General features: G+C 53.1%; 1 protein-coding gene and 1 long non-coding RNA gene across 4 annotated transcripts in view; one reads left to right on the top strand and one right to left on the bottom strand.

The window, feature by feature from the left end:
* Positions 1–17,831, bottom strand: part of LOC119963166 — a 31,151-nt gene extending 13,320 nt beyond the window's left edge. The window contains exon 1 of one of the 2 annotated variants that reach the window (XR_005460042.1): positions 17,457–17,831. This is a non-coding gene — a long non-coding RNA (uncharacterized LOC119963166). Of the gene's footprint in view, positions 1–12,051; positions 12,300–17,456 lie in introns of those variants that run through there. The other variant, XR_005460043.1, reaches the window with a different exon arrangement.
* The window catches only part of synpo2b (synaptopodin 2b), a 221,485-nt gene that overhangs the window by 32,195 nt on the left and 170,762 nt on the right, over positions 1–18,528 (top strand). Inside the window, exon 1 of one of the 2 annotated variants that reach the window (XM_038791853.1) lies at positions 12,507–12,779. The exons of the other annotated variant lie outside the window; for it this stretch is intronic. Within the exon in view, the coding sequence (XP_038647781.1) occupies positions 12,675–12,779 (105 nt within the window). The 5' untranslated portion in view covers positions 12,507–12,674. Of the gene's footprint in view, positions 1–12,506; positions 12,780–18,528 lie in introns of those variants that run through there. 2 annotated transcript variants of the gene reach the window in all.

Raw genomic sequence — 18,528 nt, 5'->3', positions numbered from 1 at the left:
CATCCCAGAGTCTCCGCAGACTGGGGAAGGCATCCCCGAGAACGCAGCGGCCAGTGGGGGGGAGGGGGTGGGGAGGAGAGGGAGTAGTGGGAGGGGGGAGAGGGAGTAGTGGAGGGGGGAGAGGGAGTAGTGGGAGGGGGGAGATGGAGTAGTGGAGGGGGGAGAGAGGGAGTAGTGGAGGGGGGGAGAGGGAGTAGTGGAGGGGGAGAGAGGGAGTAGTGGAGGGGGGAGAGGGAGTAGTGGGAGGGGGGGGAGAGGGAGTAGTGGAGGGGGAGAGGGAGTAGTGGAGGGTGGAGAGGGAGTAGTGGAGGGGGAAGAGGGAGTAGTGGAGGGGGGAGAGGGAGTAGTGGAGGGGGGGAGAGGGGAGTAGTGGGAGGGGGGAGAGGGAGTAGTGGGAGGGGGGGAGAGGGAGGGAGTGGAGGGGGGAGAGGGAATAGCGGGAGGGGGGAGAGGGAAGTAGGTGAGTAGTGAGGGGGGGGAGAGGGAGTAGTAGTGGAGGGGGAGAGAGGGAGTAGTGGAGGGGGGAGAGGGGAAGTAGTGGAGGGGGGAGAGGGAGTAGTGGGGGGGGAGAGTAGTGGAGGGGAGAGAGGGAGTAGTGGAGGGGGAGAGAGGGAGTAGTGGAGGGGGGAGAGGGGAGTAGTGGAGGGGGGGAGAGGGAATCGTGGGGGAGACGGGAGAGTAGTGGAGGGGGGGAGAGGGAAGTCGTGAGGGGGGGAGAGGAAGTAGTGAGGGGGAGAGGGATTAAGTAGTGGAGGGGCGGGAGAGGGAGAGTAGTGGAGGGGGGAGAGAGGAGTAGTGGAGGGGTGAGGGGAGTAGTGGAGGGGGGAGAGGGGTGTAGTGGAGGGGGGGAGGGAGAGTAGTAGTGGAGGGGGAGGGGGAGAGGGTGTAGTGGGGAGGGGGAGAGGGAGTAGTGGAGGGGGGGAGGGGGAGTAGTGGGGGGGGGAGAGAGAGGGAGTAGTGGAGGGGGAGAGGGAGTAGTGGAGGGGGGAGGGGGAGTAGTGGAGGGGGGAGGAGAGGGGGTAGTGGAGGGGGAGTAGTAGGGGGGAGGAGGGAGAGGGGGTAGGGGGGAGAGGGAGTAGTGGAGGGGGGGGAGAGAGGAGAGGGGGGAGAGGGAGTAGTAGTGAGAGGGGGGGGAGAGGGGAGGAGGAGAGGGAGTAGTGGAGGGGGAGGGGAGAGGAGTAGTGGAGGGGGAGGGGAGGGGAGTAGTGGGAGGGGAGAGGGAGTAGTGGGAGAGGGGAGTAGTGGGGAGTAGTGGGAGGGAGACGGGAAGTAGTGGCGGGGGAGAGGGATTAGTAGTGGAGTGGGGAGAGTGGGAGTAGTGGAGGGGGAGAGGGAGTAGGGATGGGGGAGCGGGAGAGGAGTGCGGAGGGGGAGAGGGAGTAGTGGAGGGGGAGAGGGTAAGTGGAGGGGGAGAGGGAGTAGTGGAGGGGGAGAGGGTAGTGGAGGGGGAGAGGGAGTAGTGGACTAGAGGGGGGGGGAGAGGGTGTAGTGGAGGGGGAGAGGGAGTAGTGGAGGGGGGGGAGGGAGTAGTGGGGGGGGAGAGGGAGTAGTGGACGGGGGAGAGGGAGTAGTGGAGGGGGGAGGGGGAGTAGTGGAGGGGGGAGGAGGGTGTAGTGGAGGGGAGTAGTGGAGGGGGGAGAGGGTGTAGTGGGGGGAGAGGGAGTAGTGGGGGGGGAGAGAGAGGGAGTAGTGGAGGGGGGAGAGGGAGGAAGTAGTGGAGGGGGGAGAGGGAGTAGTGGAGGGGGGAGAGGGAGTAGTGGAGGGGGGGAGAGGGAGTAGTGGGAGGGTGAGAGGGAGTAGTAGTGGGAGGGGGGAGGGGGAGTAGTGGAGGGGGAGAGGGAGTAGTGGAGGGGGGAGAGGGGGTAGTGGAGGGGGAGAGGGAGTAGTGGAGGGGGGAGAGGGAGTAGGGGAGGGGGAGTAGTGGATGGGGGAGAGGGAGTAGTGGAGGGGGGAGAGGGAGTAGTGGAGGGGGAGAGGGAGTAGTGGAGGGGGGAGAGAGAGTAGTGGAGGGGGAGAGTGGGTAGTGGGAGGGGGGAGAGGGAGTGAGTGGAGTGGGTTGCCCACCCCCGGATGCAACATGTCAGCCGCCCTGCCATGGCAGGACGGTGACGAGGACACGGCTACTGGTTGCCCTGTGGCTGATGGGCAGAGGCCACTGACGCACAGGTGAGGAGGACGTTGTTAACTGACTGTTGGACGCAGAAAGTGACCAGGGGTTAGGCTGCCTGCATGTCAGCAGCGCGACCAGGCCACCGGGACACACAGGTATCCCGTGGCAGGCGGCTGCCGAGGTGTCGAATAACCTCCATCTAACATGTCGTTTCTCTGCTCCCCACCATCATGTAGGTGACCATGTATTCAAACAGAATGGCGATGTTCAGCACAGTGATTGGGGCCGCTGCACTGCAGTTGGACATCCAGCAGTGTCCACAGCGACATCCCACAGTGGATGCAGGGGCAGCTGCAGCAGCAGAGGGAATGGCCGCGGAGTCGCCCGTCATCGCCGTACAGGCCGCAGGCACTCATGGCTGGCATGTCCAGGGGGATGCCAAGGGGAACATATACCCCCAAACGCTGAGAATGGCACAGGATGCGGGCACTGATGTCGAGCAGCATGGGGGGGGAGGAGGAGGAGACACTGATGGTGGAGCCAGGGCACCAGAGGCGACAATCGAGGCCTAGGGTATACCGTGCCCGGATCTCTTTTGAGACACTGCCAGACATCACCTGCAGGAGGAGACTCTGGTTCAGCAGAGAGACTGTCGCACATATCTTTTTTTTAATATAAATTTAGATTATCCAATTATTTTTTCCAATTAAGGGGCAGTTTAGTGTGGTCAATCCACCTACTCTGCACATTTTTGGGTTGTGGGGGCGAAACCCACGCAGACACGGGGAGAATGTGCAAACTCCACACGGACAGTGACCCAGAGCCGGGATCGAACCTGGGACCTCAGCGCCGTGAGGCAGCAGTGCTAACCACTAGGCCACCGTGCTGCCCCGGTTGCACATATCTGCCACCTCGTGGTGCACCTCGCCCCACGTGGAACGGGAGGAGGACACACGATACCGGTTGCGATCAAGGTGACGGTGGCACTTAACTTCTATGCTACCGGTTCCTTCCAGTCTCCGAGTGGGGACCTATCCGGGATATCGCAGGCATCGGTCCACAAGTGCATCCGGGATGTGACCGACGCCCTGTTCTCCAACGTGGCCGGGATACCGATGGTCCAGGGAGTAATTGATGTTCATGTCCCCATGCGCCAGCCTGCAGGCAACAGGGAAGTGTTCACTGACAGGAAGGGGACATACTCCGTGAATATCCAGGTGGTATGCGACCCCCACATGAAGATCATGTGTGCGCAAGGTTCCCAGGGAGTGTGCATGATGCCTACATTCTTGCGCAGTCGTTCATCCCTGCTATGTTTGAGGGACGTCCCCCCCAGCTGAGGGGCTGGTTGCTAGGCGACAGGGGTTATCCACTGAGGTCTTGGCTGATGACGCCCATACGGAAGCCTCAGACCAACGCGGAGACCCTTTACAACGAGGCCCATGCAGCCACCAGAGATGTGGTAGAGCGCTGCTTTGGTCTGCCGAAAATGAGATTCAGGATCTTGGACCGCTCCGGAGGGGCCCTGCAGTACCAGCCCGAGAGGGTGACTCGCATTGTTGTGGTCTGCTGTGCGCTGCACAACATCGCGATGCAGAGGGGAGATGCCCTGGTGGAGGAGTTGGAGGGAGAAGCCACTGGCAGTGGTGCCAACACGTAGGAGGAGGTGGAGGAGGAGGAGTAGGTTAAGGAGGAGGAGGAGGAGGAGGTTGGTGGTGCGTCGGGCGCAGCACACAGACACGACCCGGGTGCTGGTAATGTCCAGGAGGCTGCACGACGGCACCGGCGAGGACAGCGGGCACGCAACGCGTTGGTGGCTGCAAGATTCACGCATCACGTGCGACGGCATCGCTGAACACTACCACTACCACCTGCATCGCCAGTCGTGCAGACGGTCAGCACCCCCGCTCTGCATACACTGCTCCACTTCGAGATCATCCTTACCACTGCGGCACAATGGTATGGCACGACATTGATGGCTGTGTCAGCGGGTGTGATCAGTTCCATGTTGAATGATGACAGCCCGATCTGCAATGAGCTGTGAGCTCAGAATCGTTAGAAAAGTCTGACTCATGCCAATAGCTGAACTATTCAACTCGGTGGTCGCTGAGTTCATCAGGGACACTCCAGCACGTGCCCGCGTGGGGTAGCTGGCGTCGGAGTGCTGAGGACTACGGTGTCTAACTGTGGGAGGGGGGGAGGAAGGGACTGCACAGCCGGCACCAACGTTTCACCACTCGTCAACCCCAGCGACACTCGGTCACCATCACGATCCCCGTGGCAACGGAAAAATCAGTCTTACAAGTTAGGTGCAACAGTGAGTTTAATGGTGAATATTATGTACAGATACCCTAGCCCCAACAACTAAATTGTGCTCTTCATTCGTGCCAACTTACCCTGTGTCCCTCTTCATTGCCCTACGTCTAAGTGAATCCCCAGTTGGTACAGCAGGAGTGGAGGCGGACTGCTGAGAATCACGGCCCGCGACATGTCTCCCCGTCGGCACTCGTTTCTTGGGGTGACACGGCCTTGATGGGCCAGGCTGCTCCGTGGGCGTTTCGGATGACGTGGTGCCACCCTGCTCTGCCCGCTGCCCACCCGATGCACCATGGATGGGACGGGGGGAGGCCGAGCGTTCCGGCATTCCCGTGATGGAGTTAATGGGATGGGCCTTGGAACCTCCTCCTCCCTCGGGGAGCCCGATGGCCTGGTGGCCCCCGGGTCTCACTGTGGGACGGAGGTGCAAGCGGGGAGGTGCCCCATCACTCCATTGACACCTGGCGCTGCCAGTCCTGGAGGCCTGCGACGGTATCGACCAGGGTCCGAACGTTCGCAGAGATGGAGTCTAGGGAGTTAGACATTCCCGCCAAGACTGTGCGACCTCAACCTGTGAGTGCGCAACGCCATCCAGCACGTGCGTCAGGCGTTCGATGCTCTCCGCGACTGACTGCTGGGACTGTGCCATGGCCTGGTGAGACTCGGCCATTGCGTGCTGGGACTGGGCCATGGCGTGCTGGGACTAGGCGAGGGCCCGTAGCGCACCAGCAATGTCATGTTGACTCTGGCGCATTGCTGCCTGTGAGAGGGCAGCCCTCTCCAGGGCCAACAATTGCCTCCACCGCGGACGCCACCCGTGCGGTGTCGGCCTGGGTGGCTGCCATGAGTGGCACCACTCCCTGCTCCTGGACGCAGTTTGACTCCTCTAACTGCGTCTGCAGCTGCTGGAAGACGGCCCTCATCCCGTCATTGTGTCCCTGGTTTTCAAAATGCATCGGCTGTCCAGGTGGGTCGAGTAAATCCAGGATCCCGGGAAACGTCTGGGCGCCAGCTGGATGCTGCCCACTGACCGTCCAGCCCCTCGGCTGCTCCGACCTCCACCTGCTGTACCGGCTCAGCTGTGTGGTGCAAACCAGACCGTGACCGAGGAGCCTCATCACTTAATTGCCCAACCGAGGTGTGTCTGGGATGGTGGATGGTGTGGGAGACAGCAGTGCCGCAAGCTCTAGGTCCTCGTCCATCAGAAACTCAGGAGGGTCCTGGTCCCAGTCATGTCCCAGTGCAGGGCGCACGCGGCCCTGGTACGGTTCAGCGTCACGTGAGTCCGTTGACTGCATTGCCATCCTCTGTGCGTCTGGGTCAACTGACCCCCTCCTGTCCTGTCTCACGACCCGACCTTCGGGCAACGCACAGCCATGAAAGCCGTCACTGTCCGTCCTCTGTACGTCCCGCTCGAGAGTCCCGGATTTGGAGGATGGCACTCCTGGCCGACCTCCTGCCACCCTCTGCCGTGCGGCCCTGGGTGCGGTGGTCATTGCGGATGGTCGCCTGTGTGTGGCACCAGACGGCCCTGGACGTTCGTCAGCTGGCCCTGGGGAACAGAATGATATGGGGTTAGTTAGACACGCTCGGCCGTGCGTAGGATGGTCCAGTGGGCAGAGTGTGAGGGGACAGAGGATGGGGGGTCCAGTGGGTAGAGTGTGAGGGGACGTAGGATGGGGGGGTCCAGTGGGTAGAGTGTGAGGGGACAGAGGATGGGGGGTCCAGTGGGTAGAGTGTGAGGGGACAGAGGATGGGGGGTCCAGTGGGTAGAGTGTGAGGGGACAGAGGATGGGGGGTCCAGTGGGTAGAGTGTGAGGGGACAGAGGATGGGGGGTCCAGTGGGTAGAGTGTGAGGGGACAGAGATTGGGGGCTCCAGTGGGTAGAGTGTGAGGGTACAGACGATGGGGTGTTCAGTGGGTAGAGTGTGAGGGGACAGAGGATGGGCTGGGGGGGGGGGGGTTGTCATGCAGGGTTGTCTCCCTTGGTTCTGCACCTCCAACCTCGCATTGCAGGACCTCCCGGGTGGCAGATCCCCCAGCAAGGTCTAGTGCCCTCTGCTCGAACACTGTCAGGGGGTGCATAACGGGTGAACCTCCTCCGGTTCTGTTGCGCCCCCAGCTGTTGTGAGCAGTCTTGTCCTGTTGGGGGGGGGGGGGGGGGCATAGATAGAGCATCACAATTAGGCAGGTATCAGGGCGTTCAGATATAGGCTCAGGATGGGGGGAAAGTTGCAGCCACACAACGGCATCTCTCCAGGGGGTTGCAGCGCTCATATGGGTCTGTGACAACGTTGTTAACCACCCTCCACTCACTCTCGCCCCCCCCTTCCCCTCGTGCCCGCGGGTGGGGGGGGGGGGGGGTGATGAGGGACATGTGGGGGGGATGGTTGTGACCCGGGGGCACCCTTGTGACACTTACCCTGGCAGCCCTGGTGAGGTTGTGGAGCTTCTTGCGGCACTGCTCCCCAGACCGAGGGGTCTGCCCCACAGCACTGACTGCCGTGCCCACCTCACGCCGTCGCATGGTGCTGGAAGGGTGGCGATGCCCTCGTCTTGGGCAGAGGATGCCCCTGCGCTGCTCCACCTCATCGAGGAGGGTCTCCAGGTCCGTATCACGGAACCTCGGGGCGGCCCTCCGTGGCTCCGACATTTCCCTCCCTTCTTTCCGTGCATGGACTGCGCCCTTTTACGATGCGGATCGGCGTCATTCGGGCGTCGCGCGCTGATGACGCGCATTCGACGTCATGCCCCCCCGTGTTCCGCGCGGCCCCGATGCTAGCCTATTCCTGGGGCCAGTATCGATCGCGATCGGGGCCGTTTCGCGCCGTTGTTGAACTCGACCGAGTTCACGGCGGCTTTCTCGATGCGGCGCGACATCGGGGAATCGCGCCCGGGGTATCCAAAACCGTTTTACAGCCAATCAAACACTTTGCAACGTCGGGAATTGCAGCAGCCAATCTGCGCACAGCAAGATTCCTCAAAAAGCAATGAGATAATGACCAGGAAAATTAGGGATAAATCTGTGATCCCATCCATTCGTATTAGAGTTAGGATTAGCAAGCTTGTTACACTAAGGTTATTTAGTGTGTGAAGAGACTATGTGAGATCAATGAGCCATACAAACCAGGCAAATCTCATTACCTGATCTATGCTCGGTCAGCAGCTATTAACCACGGTAACAGTGGGACATGAGAATTCATTTTACTCTCAGCTACAAGTACATGTGTAATACTAAATGCAGGCAGAGTTTAGCTTGAATCCACTTCTCTAACTCCCCCGGTTCACTCATTACAAAAAAGTGAGAATAGCAGAAAACCAGATGTCCTACTTGCCTTTAGAAAGAGAAGAATGAGGACAAAAATGAAACAAAGTTGGAGAAGGAATGAATCGAAAAATCAACTGGAAGCAATGGTCAAATAGGCCGCTCGATCTCGGCGGGATTCTCCGTTTCAGAAAGTGCTGTCTTCGGGACGGAATCGGTGGACTCCACGACAGGAAATTGGTGGCATTGCCAAAGCAATTTATCAACCATTAATGGGTTAGCACTGGCGCCTCGTGGAACCCGATCGATTCCAATGAAAAATGGTGTCTGATTCACCGGAGTCGGGATTGACAGTCGAGAAGCTGACAAGCTGCAGCCACATAAAAGCACTCCACTCCGTACACTCACCACCCCAGCCAACAAGATGGCAGCAAGAAGAGGAGCACCTTGTTTCACTGGTGCCGAACTGGGGACACTGTTGGATGCAGTGGAGGAGAGGTGGGCCGCTCTGTACCCTGGAGTGGGGAGGGGGTTGCCACCTGCCATGAAGGCCACCAGCTACCCACTCCCTGTGCTCCATGCGTCCGACTGTCTAACACTGAGTGTCTTCTGTCTGTCCCCAGCAGCCACCCCCCCCCCCCCCCAACCAACAGGAGGCGGCAAGACCCCCAGGAGCGGGAACAGACATCAGGTGGAGGGAGGAACACCTGAGGGGGCAGACGGTCAGAGGGCGGCCTGGTCCCAAGGACTAGCTGCCATCTGGATGGGTTTTGGGCTTCTGGAAAGGGCAGTCCCACCTGTAGTATATGGAGATATGGAGCTCAGGGCAACATGAGGGAGTGTTGACAACCATCCAGTACTTACAGGTGCAGTTGGAGGAGTCCAAACACCTGCAGGAGCAGGAGGTGGTGCCGACCATGAGTGCCATCAAGGTCAACACCACAGTGGAGAACTTGGAGGCGAAGGTTTCGGCCATGGATCAAGATGTCCAAGGCCTGGTGTTGGCAGTGACCAAGACCTAGGACAGGGCTGCCTTATCACAGGTAGCCATGTATCAGGCCACCTGGACATTGCAGCGGCACTCCACAGCATAGCCCAGTCACAGCGGGCCATGGCTAAGGGCATTGTCGGTATTACCCAGGTGCTAGTCGACGTAGCACAGGCCAAGAGGGAGGTGACGCAATCACTGGCTGATGTGACACAGACCCAGAAGAGGGTGGCACAGTCACAGAGGGAGGCTCACTCACTGTGAGCTCCATGGCTGCGGGTATCAAGAACCTGATCGGGATGGGTGTGGGCTTCCAGGATTGGCTGCGCCAGGTGGCAGGGGAGCATCGGGGTTAGCTCCGCCCGCACCCTCATCCCATGGAGTAGCCCGGGGCCATCAGGCGCCCCAAGGGAGGAGGAGGTGATGAGGCCCATGCCGATGACTCCCACAGTGAAGGTGTGGGAATACCACAGCACATCGGAGTCTCCCCACTCCTGTCCCTGGCACATCTGATGGGCAGCGGGCTGAACAGAGCAGCACCATGCCACCTGGGATATCCGAGCAGCAGCCAGACCCACCCAGGCCTGGTCGCCCCAGTGGAAGGCTGCCAAAGGAGACCTAGGTCACAGGGCAGGAATCGCTGCAGGCCGCCTCCACTCCTGATATACTGCCTGGGGATCCACCTAGGTGTAGTGTAAGGCCCTGTAAGGCCAAAAAGGTAGATACCAGTTAAGATGGCACAGGTGCAGCACATAGGATAGTGATAGGTGGTAGGACACAAAGCGGAACATATATATGTTCACTTGATTGCAATAAACACATGTTCACAATGTTACAGCTCACCTCGATGCTCTGTCAGGGATGGTCTGGTCTGGGCTGGCTGCAGAGGGGATGGGGCCGGGGGGGGGGGGGGGGGGGGGGGGGGGGGGTGCTTGGGTGGATGTTGGCGATGAGAATGGGTCACTGAACCTAGTTCACCTGCACTCACTGCTCCAATGTCCCACCCCCATCCTTCCTTCCCTCCCCACCTCCACCACCCCAAAGGTTTGGTGGGACGGTGTGATAGATTGGCCAGTTCGCATGTAGGGATCACCCACGTGGACAGTGGAAAGTGCGACCATGGGCGGGTGTCAGACATTGTCAAACGATGCGGAGCATCAGAGCTCATCGTGGAGCCGGTCATCATGGAGCCGGGGGGGAGGGGGGGTGGAAGTTAACAGGTGTATGGGATGGGGTTGGTGCCAGGGCCACAGTGCTACCTACTCACTCTGGCCGCCCTAAGGTCGTGCAGTTTGTTTCTGCACTGTTGACCGGTTAGGATGGTGTTGTTCACGGCGCTTAGAGCCTCTGCCACCCGTGCCCAGGCATAGCAAACAGCAGTGGCTGGCAGCCTCCCTCCCGGGCCAGGGTATAGGGTCGCACCTCATGGCATCTAGCAGGATCTCAACCTTGGCGTCTGTAAAATGGGGTGCTGCTCGTCTTGCTGCCATATTGTTGGCTGGGATGGTGTGTGTGTGGGGAGTGAAGTGTGCAGCTGCAGCTTGTCAGCCTCCTGAGTGTCAATCGCAAACCCGGCGAATCCCGCACCGTTTCACATTGGAATCGATTGTGTTCCACGTGGTGCCAGTGCTAGCCCCTTAACACTCACTGAACCGGTCCAGGTGCGACCCCAGTTTTACTGTCGTGGAAGTCCACGAATCCTGCCCCAATGTCAACACCTCGTCTCAGGAATGGAGAATCCCGCCGATAGTGTTTAATTCACTGAGGTTTTTATTTATCTGCTCAGACACCGCAGTTTCATAAAGGTGTCCTGAGAGGCCTTTATTTTGTATCCTTTATAGTTTTGGGATCCTTGCATTACTTCAACTATTGTCTGTAATCTAAATGGCCTCTTCCACTTTATTTTTCCTGACCGTGTGACTGACTGGGGAAACATGTTCAGTCCAATCCGTGGGAGCTGTGGACATTGGTCTTTCTCTATCTCAGGGTTTAGTAAAGACTTTTCCAGACGCCACCCTTGGGAAGTTAATCACAGGAGAAAATAAATTGTGTTCTCACCTTTCGCCCTTGGAACAGATGCAATATATTTTTCTGTTGCCCACGGTTATCTTCTGTATCAGCTTTGAGGAATAACGAGTTCCTCGGTGATGCTTTCCTGCTGCTCAGAATTTCCACAATTTGCAAATACCTTTCCAATCCTCCAGCAATGACACACTCTGAACTATTTTCATTCAATCACTGCAGATTTGCTGTCCATGTTTAGTACTAACTTGATTGCTTGCTCCATTTTTGTGTTTAGGAAATGAGCCAGTTTGGCAAGTGAATGTCCCTGGACAGAATGAATGCCAGATAATTTGATTTATCCATTCTGCACGAACTTTACAGAAAGCAAGCTTGTAAATGCTTGCTTTCCTTTGTTTTCATCTTTTCTAACTCAAAATAATATTCCCACCCATTTGTTTTCATACAAAATTGTTTTGAACTGATTTTCAGTGTATTGTTTGTAACGATGAGAAGTTAATGGGGTAAATTTTCCAGCCCTGTCTGCCACAGGAACCATGGCAGGCGGCACAGAATTTGGTGGACCCTCTCAAAGTCCGCTGACCTCGAGTGGGAATTTATGGTCTTGGGGTGAGCAAGACTGGAAAATCCCACACTATGTTTCAGCATTTTGCCTCGAAGGCAGGCAGCTCTAGGATTCTCTGTAAGTGCTTTACTACAATCATAAAATCCCTACAGCACACAAGGAGGCCATTCAGCCCATCGGGTCTGCACAGACCCTCCGAAAGTGCACCCTACCCAGGGCTACTCCCCCACCCTATCCATGTAACCCCGTAATACCACCTTATCGTTGGACACTAAGGGGCAAATTAGCATGGCCAATCCACCTAACCCACACATCTTTGCACATTAGGCGGCTCTTCAAGTGATGATCTCCTCCTCTTTCTCCCGTTCTCCTCACTCGAAGATGTTGCCTGTACCAGCATACATTTTCACAAGTGCCACCTGCCATCAGGTACATCAAGCAATTGGTCATTCTTCATATATAAGCCTACACTGTGAGACTATCAGGCTATTTGACTGAGAGGGCATCACATCTGGCTGCTGTTCTTAGTGTCCAACATTCCTGTTTTCCCACAGCAATGAATGAATTATGGATGAGTTGCTTGCTAATTTTTCCACTTTCTAGCCTAGAGGGTCTGTGGTCAGTTGTAATGCCCCTGTTGTTACTAAGATCAAGCAGCTCAGCAGGAATCAGAGACCTTAGTGGTACGCCAGTACTGGACAACACACTGCACAGGGGCATTTACCTATCAGGGAGTTTGATTTGACATTGATAAAAAGGTCAAAACTCACCTAGATTTGACTCACCTGACTTTCCCCAAACAGCAATAGTCCTAATCGGTGCTTCTCACTGAACCTTTGTAGCTAGCCATGGTTTTCAAATTTCTGCAAAGTACAATTCCTTTCCACTCAGCTCTTTCCTCCCCACTGTCTTCATACGTTGTGTTTTGCTGATTGTTAAGTTTTCTGAATTTCCCTAGTATCTGTTTGCTATGTAACTTTCTGGATGCTTTCCCAGCTGAACTGCTTTTTGTGTTTTCATGAGGTGGGAGGAGTTTTTTTAATAGGCAGGGCTGCCTGCCGTCTGTGTTGGAATAGCAACCGCTCTCAGTCTGGAAATAGTAACTACTCTCTGTTTTTTTATCCCCTTTACATTTCCTCTTGTTTATCTTGAGCTAGTCACTGGTTTGTTGCAATGTGTCTCCTGTGTGCTCCGCTTTCTGGATAACTTTGGATGAGGCTGAGCTGCTTCCTCTGACGTACATTGTACTGTGGTGCTGTAAGTGGTTGGTAACTGTGTTGACTGACTGCCTTTTCTCAGACAAACTGAGCTGCATCTCCTAACTAGAAAGCAGTTTCAGTCTGACCCACACTCCATCTTAGAGGTCCACCCGTTCCAGAGAGAGGAAGCTGTATACAAATTCACCTCCATGGGCATTGGGGATTATGTCTGTGTCACAATTGGTGGCGGAGCACCCTGGGGATTCAGACTGCAAGGTGGCAAAGAGCACAAGCAGCCTTTACAGGTCACAAAGGTAAGCAGAACAATTTAATTGTGCTGCACACGATATTCACTAAAGGCAGAATATTCCAAAGTAACATCCTGGAATTCCTTCAACATAATAGCTGGAATTAATTAATAATTTTAAGACTGTGCGCATTTCTCACCTGCTTTTCTTAAAATCTGTCGGATTCACATAATTGAAGTTAATTATCTATTATCCTTTTGGAATATTTTGCAAAGGTTTTCAAAGAGTAACTGTGAGCCATTTTTTGGCATTCAATGATGTTCTGATTCTGAACCCTCCAGTTAACACAAAATCATATACTTCAAAATTTGTCTGATAAGGCAACTTATCATAAAGGTCTGATAGAGATCATGGTGAAATTAAAGTTAACTGTGAGATGAAAATAGTATTATCAGATATAATCTTGAAAGAACTTCCTGTTGTGTATGATTATAAAAGAGATTGTAGTCTGCGGGTTGTTCTTGTTATTTTTTGCTGTAGGTAAATGAATATTGAATCTTATACTGGGCAACTGGAGGGATCTGCTTTTGATTAAACCACACCAGTTAAGTAGCATGAAAAGCATTACCAAACATTAATTGACAGCACATAATTCAACTTCAGGGTAAATTCCTGCATTCAAGAGGGGAGGGGGGAGTAGCATTTCTGTTCATTAGTTTATATTTAAACTTTTGCTCAATAAACTCTTCTGTTCAAAAGGGGCAGAAGAGTACTACGCAAAACCCATTCTGACTGATAAGATAATGCATCACAGATGGTCAAAAAATAATGCACTAAATGGGCTGTTTCTACCGGATTGGATTTAAGACTTGAAGCATTATGTTATTGATAACAATATTTTAATATGTTATGTTATAGTTAACTTTTAGGAAACTGTCCTATTTTTACAAGGCTTGAACAATTCCAGTGTTGTAAAACATATAGTTTGTTGCACTGACCTAAAGGCCATTATTTGTAAGATATGATCATAAAAATGAAAATTTACTTGGCTTTAACCTCGCACGCTGATTGGTGCTGCTGTACATGTTTTGCTCTGTTGCTCCTGTATTAGATAAAATATTATGAAATTCTTTGTGCTCTACAAGGTGTTAATAAAGAACTTGAAATTCTAGCATTTCTATCTTTTAAGGACAATGTTTGAATTAGTGTTAAATCAGGAGGAAACATGAACAAATCTCTTGTTTTAATTTGTAGCCTACACATGTTATTTAGATTTAGTCATGAACATACTATACAATGTCTTTCTTTTATAAGAAATCTGGTTTAATAGGCTAACTAGTAATAAAAAAAGGGGAAATAATTACCAAACTACACTAGTGAGAAAGTGGGAAAGAACAACAGTTCAGAAAGTCTGACACCTAGTGAATCTTTTGGGCAGTTGCAAATTTTTTTTTAAAGCCCTGCAGGTTCAGAGACAGATGTCTGGCTATATTATTGCATAATAAGAACTTCATGAGTGCACAGCAGAGTTTAGTATTTCTCAAAACTACTTTCACCGAAACAAATTTACAAAACAGTGAAAAGGAAAAGAAAGAATATACAGAGCACAATTGCCACCTCCATCAGAATGTATTTGGCTCCCTAATTTTTTGTTTATAAATGCACAGTGCTAAAACACACAAAAACACATTATTGAAATACTTCATTGTCTCATTTACACACATCACTGTGATGAAAGTGACACATAATACTGCACGATCCCCCAAACCAGAAAACAGTTTTGCCAAATACTTTCTCTTCAAAACTTTGACCTTATAAGTAATTGTGATGAGATGTTAAACAAATGATCCAGCTGTAAGGATTCATGCAGACCATTTTTAAAATGTTTGCTGCCTGATAAAGTTTATCTGATTATTAACAGACTAGTTATCCTACACAGCGTACAAACAAATGGATACTCAGAAGTTGATTTTGTATGCCGTTACGCAAAGTGAAATTAGGCACACATCGCAAGACCCTCGCAAATATATTCTCATACCATTTCAATGTTTTACTATTTTGAGGTGCAAATAAATACTCGGCTGTTGGGTGATAAATCTGCCTCTCAGCCATACATTTTTTGTAGCCGTGTAGTGGATAGAATTTTACAAAGCTGGGAGGTTAACCATTATTTCTCAGAATTCATTGTCATTGTTGAAAACTACCTCCCACCATATCATTAAATCACAAAGAAAAGATTCTGTCATTATTATAAACCAGTCATTAAATTTTAAGAACTGCTTAGCACAAAATTGATCAATTTTGTAAGTAAAGTACAATCTGTCATTCCTGCTATAAATAGAATCTATGGGCGCGATTCAGCGGAAACATTTCAAAATGTCCGTTTGGGCAAGTTTGGCGGGGTGTTTTGTGTCTGCCGCATTGGCAAGATCGTGGCCTGTATTCACCCGCACATAGTCCCAAAAATGAGTCCCCATGTGAATCTCGCCATGCCTGGCTGCCTTGCCGTCTGATCGCTTAACTCGCGCCTCAGCTGCTCGCGGCTGACAAGGGGAAGGTGCTTTTAAACGTTCCCTCACCACTCACTCCCAGTCAAGAAGTGGGGATAACAGCGCGGAGGCCTGCTCCTCACTTTGGTGATGCCGACCTGGCCAGGCTTCTTGATGCTGTCGATAAGAAGCAAGGCACCTTGTTGCCATGAGGGGGGTCAGCAATGCTGCCTGTGAGGCAGTGGCAGCTGCAGTGAGTACGAGCAGCATGTCCAGGAGGTGCCGTCCAGCGTCGGAAGGAGACAACCGATCTCCAAAGAGTTGCAATGGTAAGTTGCCACCTCTATCCTCACATCAGCCCATCTGCCACCCCTCAATTTCCCAAACCCCCGCCCACTTGCCCCCCCCCCCCCCCCCCCCCCCCCCCCCCCCCCGCACCCCCCACAATCCACTGGCTGACACTTTGCACTCTCCCAACATCCGATCTTCAAATTTGTTCCTCAAAACCCCCTGACACCCACCAGTACAGCCCATTAGGTCATTTAATAAAAAAATATTTTACTCAAACTAAAGTTTCATTAGAACAAACAAACCCACCAACAATATAACTCCAACCCCTCGCCTTAAACTCTTCCCAGCCCAGGGTGACACAGTGGCGCAGTGGTTAGCACTGCTGCCTCACGGCTCTGAGGACCGGGATTCGATCCCAGCCCCAGGTCATTGTCCGTGTGGAATTTGCACATTCTCTCTGTGTCTGCTTGGGTCTCACCCCCACAACCCAAAGATGTGCAGCGTAGATGGATTGGTCGTGCTAAATTGCACCTTAATTGGAAAAAAATAATTGGGTACTCTAAATTTATAGAGAAATAAATAACTATTAATACATTTTTTTAAACTACAGCCAGCCAGACCCCCCGAACCCCAACCTCCATACAGAAAACAAAACTTTTGCAAGCCTTTAACCCAACTAAGAAGACAAATCTCTTCTGCTCCCTCTAACCCCGCTACCGACCGCCTGTCATAGAAGCATAGAACTCTATCCACCAGACCAGAAACATTGAGCCAATCATGGGTCACCCAGATACTGAAATACTGAAAATTAATCTTGGCCAGACGGAACGACAGCCTCCCCAGGCCAGCTCCCCTCCCCAGTGGGGTTCACCATAAAAACTTTGTTCTTACTCAGATTTAGCTTGTACCCCGAGATGGTGCCAAACCTCCTGAGCAGCTCCATTATCTTCCCAATATTGGAGAAAGGATCCATAACATATAGTACCAGACAGTCCGCATATAAGGACACCCAATGCTTCCTCCCTCCCCATGCTCTATCCCCCTCCACCTGGTAGATGATCTCAATACAATGGCCAGCGGCTCGGTTGCTAATGCAAACAGCAACAAGATATGGAATCATTGAACATATCTAGCAAAAACGGACCAGTTGTCCAGCAAACTGTTTATAAAATTCAATGGGGAATCCATCCGATCCCGGTGCCTTACCCGCCTGCATTAACCAAATACAACTCATGGGCTCTTCCAACCCAATCCACGCCTGTAACTTCTGCCTTTTCTCCTATTCCACCTCTGGGAAGGTCAATCCATCCAAAAATGGACTCAATGAGTCCCCAGCTTCGGCTCTGTTCAGACAACCCACGATAGAAACCTTCAAACACCTCATTCATCTTCTCTGGGGCAGAAACTACCCCGCCAACTGAGTCCCTGGGAACTGCCCGGGAACTGCCTGCCGGCTCAGCTGGTGAGCCAACAGATGGCTGGCCTTCTTCCCGTATACATAGAAAGTCCCCCTCGAGTGACACAACTGGGTCAGTGACTTCCCGTTGTCGACAACTCAAACTCCATTTGCAACTTCTTTCTGTGAGCCAGTAATCCTGGTATCGGGGCTATCGAGGACTGGGGGTGCACCACGAGAATGTCTCTCCACCTTCTCTGATTTATCCTTAAGTGCCTTAAACAAGATTATTTTGCCCCTAAATATCACCTTCAGGGCCTCCCAGAGCATGGACAGTGAGACCGCTTCATTCCTGTTAAACTTAACATACTCCCCAATAGCAGAGGATACTCACTCACAAAACTCTTATCCACGAGCAGTGCCATGCTCAGTCTACACAGGGGTCTTTGAGAGCGGCCCAGCTCCAACAACAGATCCACAAAATGCGGAGCATGATCCAATATAACGATCTCCCTCATGAGATGAGTAACTCATCTCCTTCACTCCCGAGAGAAGAGGCCTACTCACCACAAAGAAGTTTATTTGGGAGTACACCCAGTGGGCATGTGAAAAAAGGAATACTCCTTTTAACCCTCGGAAACCTAAACCTCCATGGTTTAGGAGTGAGTGTCAGTGACATTCCAGGGCCAGCAAGGCCGATTGGAGAAGTTTCAAAGCCTTCAAACGGAGGGGATGGTACCAGCAATGTGTGGCACTGAGGCCCACACTGCTCGGGTGGTGCCCACAGTTGAAAACCTGGAGCACGATATTCGCCCCTTGAGTGATGGTGTCCAAGGCATAGCTCAGTCTGTGATGACCATGACTGAGGGCCTCAACTTCATATCCCAGTGGTGAGGGGCACTCCAGGCCATGGCTCAGTCACTGAGGACTATTGCTGAGGGTGTCAACAGCATATGCAGACAATGGGGAATAGAACATAGAACATAGAACATAGAACATAGAACAGTACAGCACAGAACAGGCCCTTCGGCCCTCGATGTTGTGCCGAGCAATGATCACCCTACTCAAACTCACGTATCCACCCTATACCCGTAACCCAACAACCCCCCCCCTTAACCTGACTTATTAGGACACTATGGGCAATTTAGCATGGCCAATCCACCTAACACGCACATCTTTGGACTGTGGGAGGAAACCGGAGCACCCAGAGGAAACCCACGCACACACGGGGAGGACGTGCAGACTCCGCACAGACAGTGACCCAGCTGGGAACCGAACCTGGGATCCTGGAGCTGTGAAGCATTTATGCTAACCACCATGCTACCGTGCTGCCCCAAATCTCCAGGACTGGCAGAATCAGGTGACTCATAAGTTTCTGGAGCCACTCTATCCCATGGAGTCACCCCAGGGCCCCACAGGCACCACCAGGGAGGAGCGAGCATTGGAACCCAACCAGGAGCCTTCCACCAAGGAGAAGACAGCGATCTCCAGCTCTTCTGAATCTCACCCATCCTGACATAAGAATGTAAGAACTCGGAGCAGGAGTAGGCCACCTGGCCCCTCGAGTCTACTCAGCCATTCAATAAGATCATGACAGATATTTTTGTGGACTCAGCACCCCTGCCTGCTCACCATAACC

The sequence above is a fragment of the Scyliorhinus canicula genome, chromosome 3, assembly GCF_902713615.1.
Source record: "Scyliorhinus canicula chromosome 3, sScyCan1.1, whole genome shotgun sequence".
Taxonomy (NCBI): domain Eukaryota; kingdom Metazoa; phylum Chordata; class Chondrichthyes; order Carcharhiniformes; family Scyliorhinidae; genus Scyliorhinus; species Scyliorhinus canicula.
The sequence above is the reverse complement of the archived record's forward strand: the minus strand, read 5'-3'. Positions and strand labels throughout refer to the sequence as shown.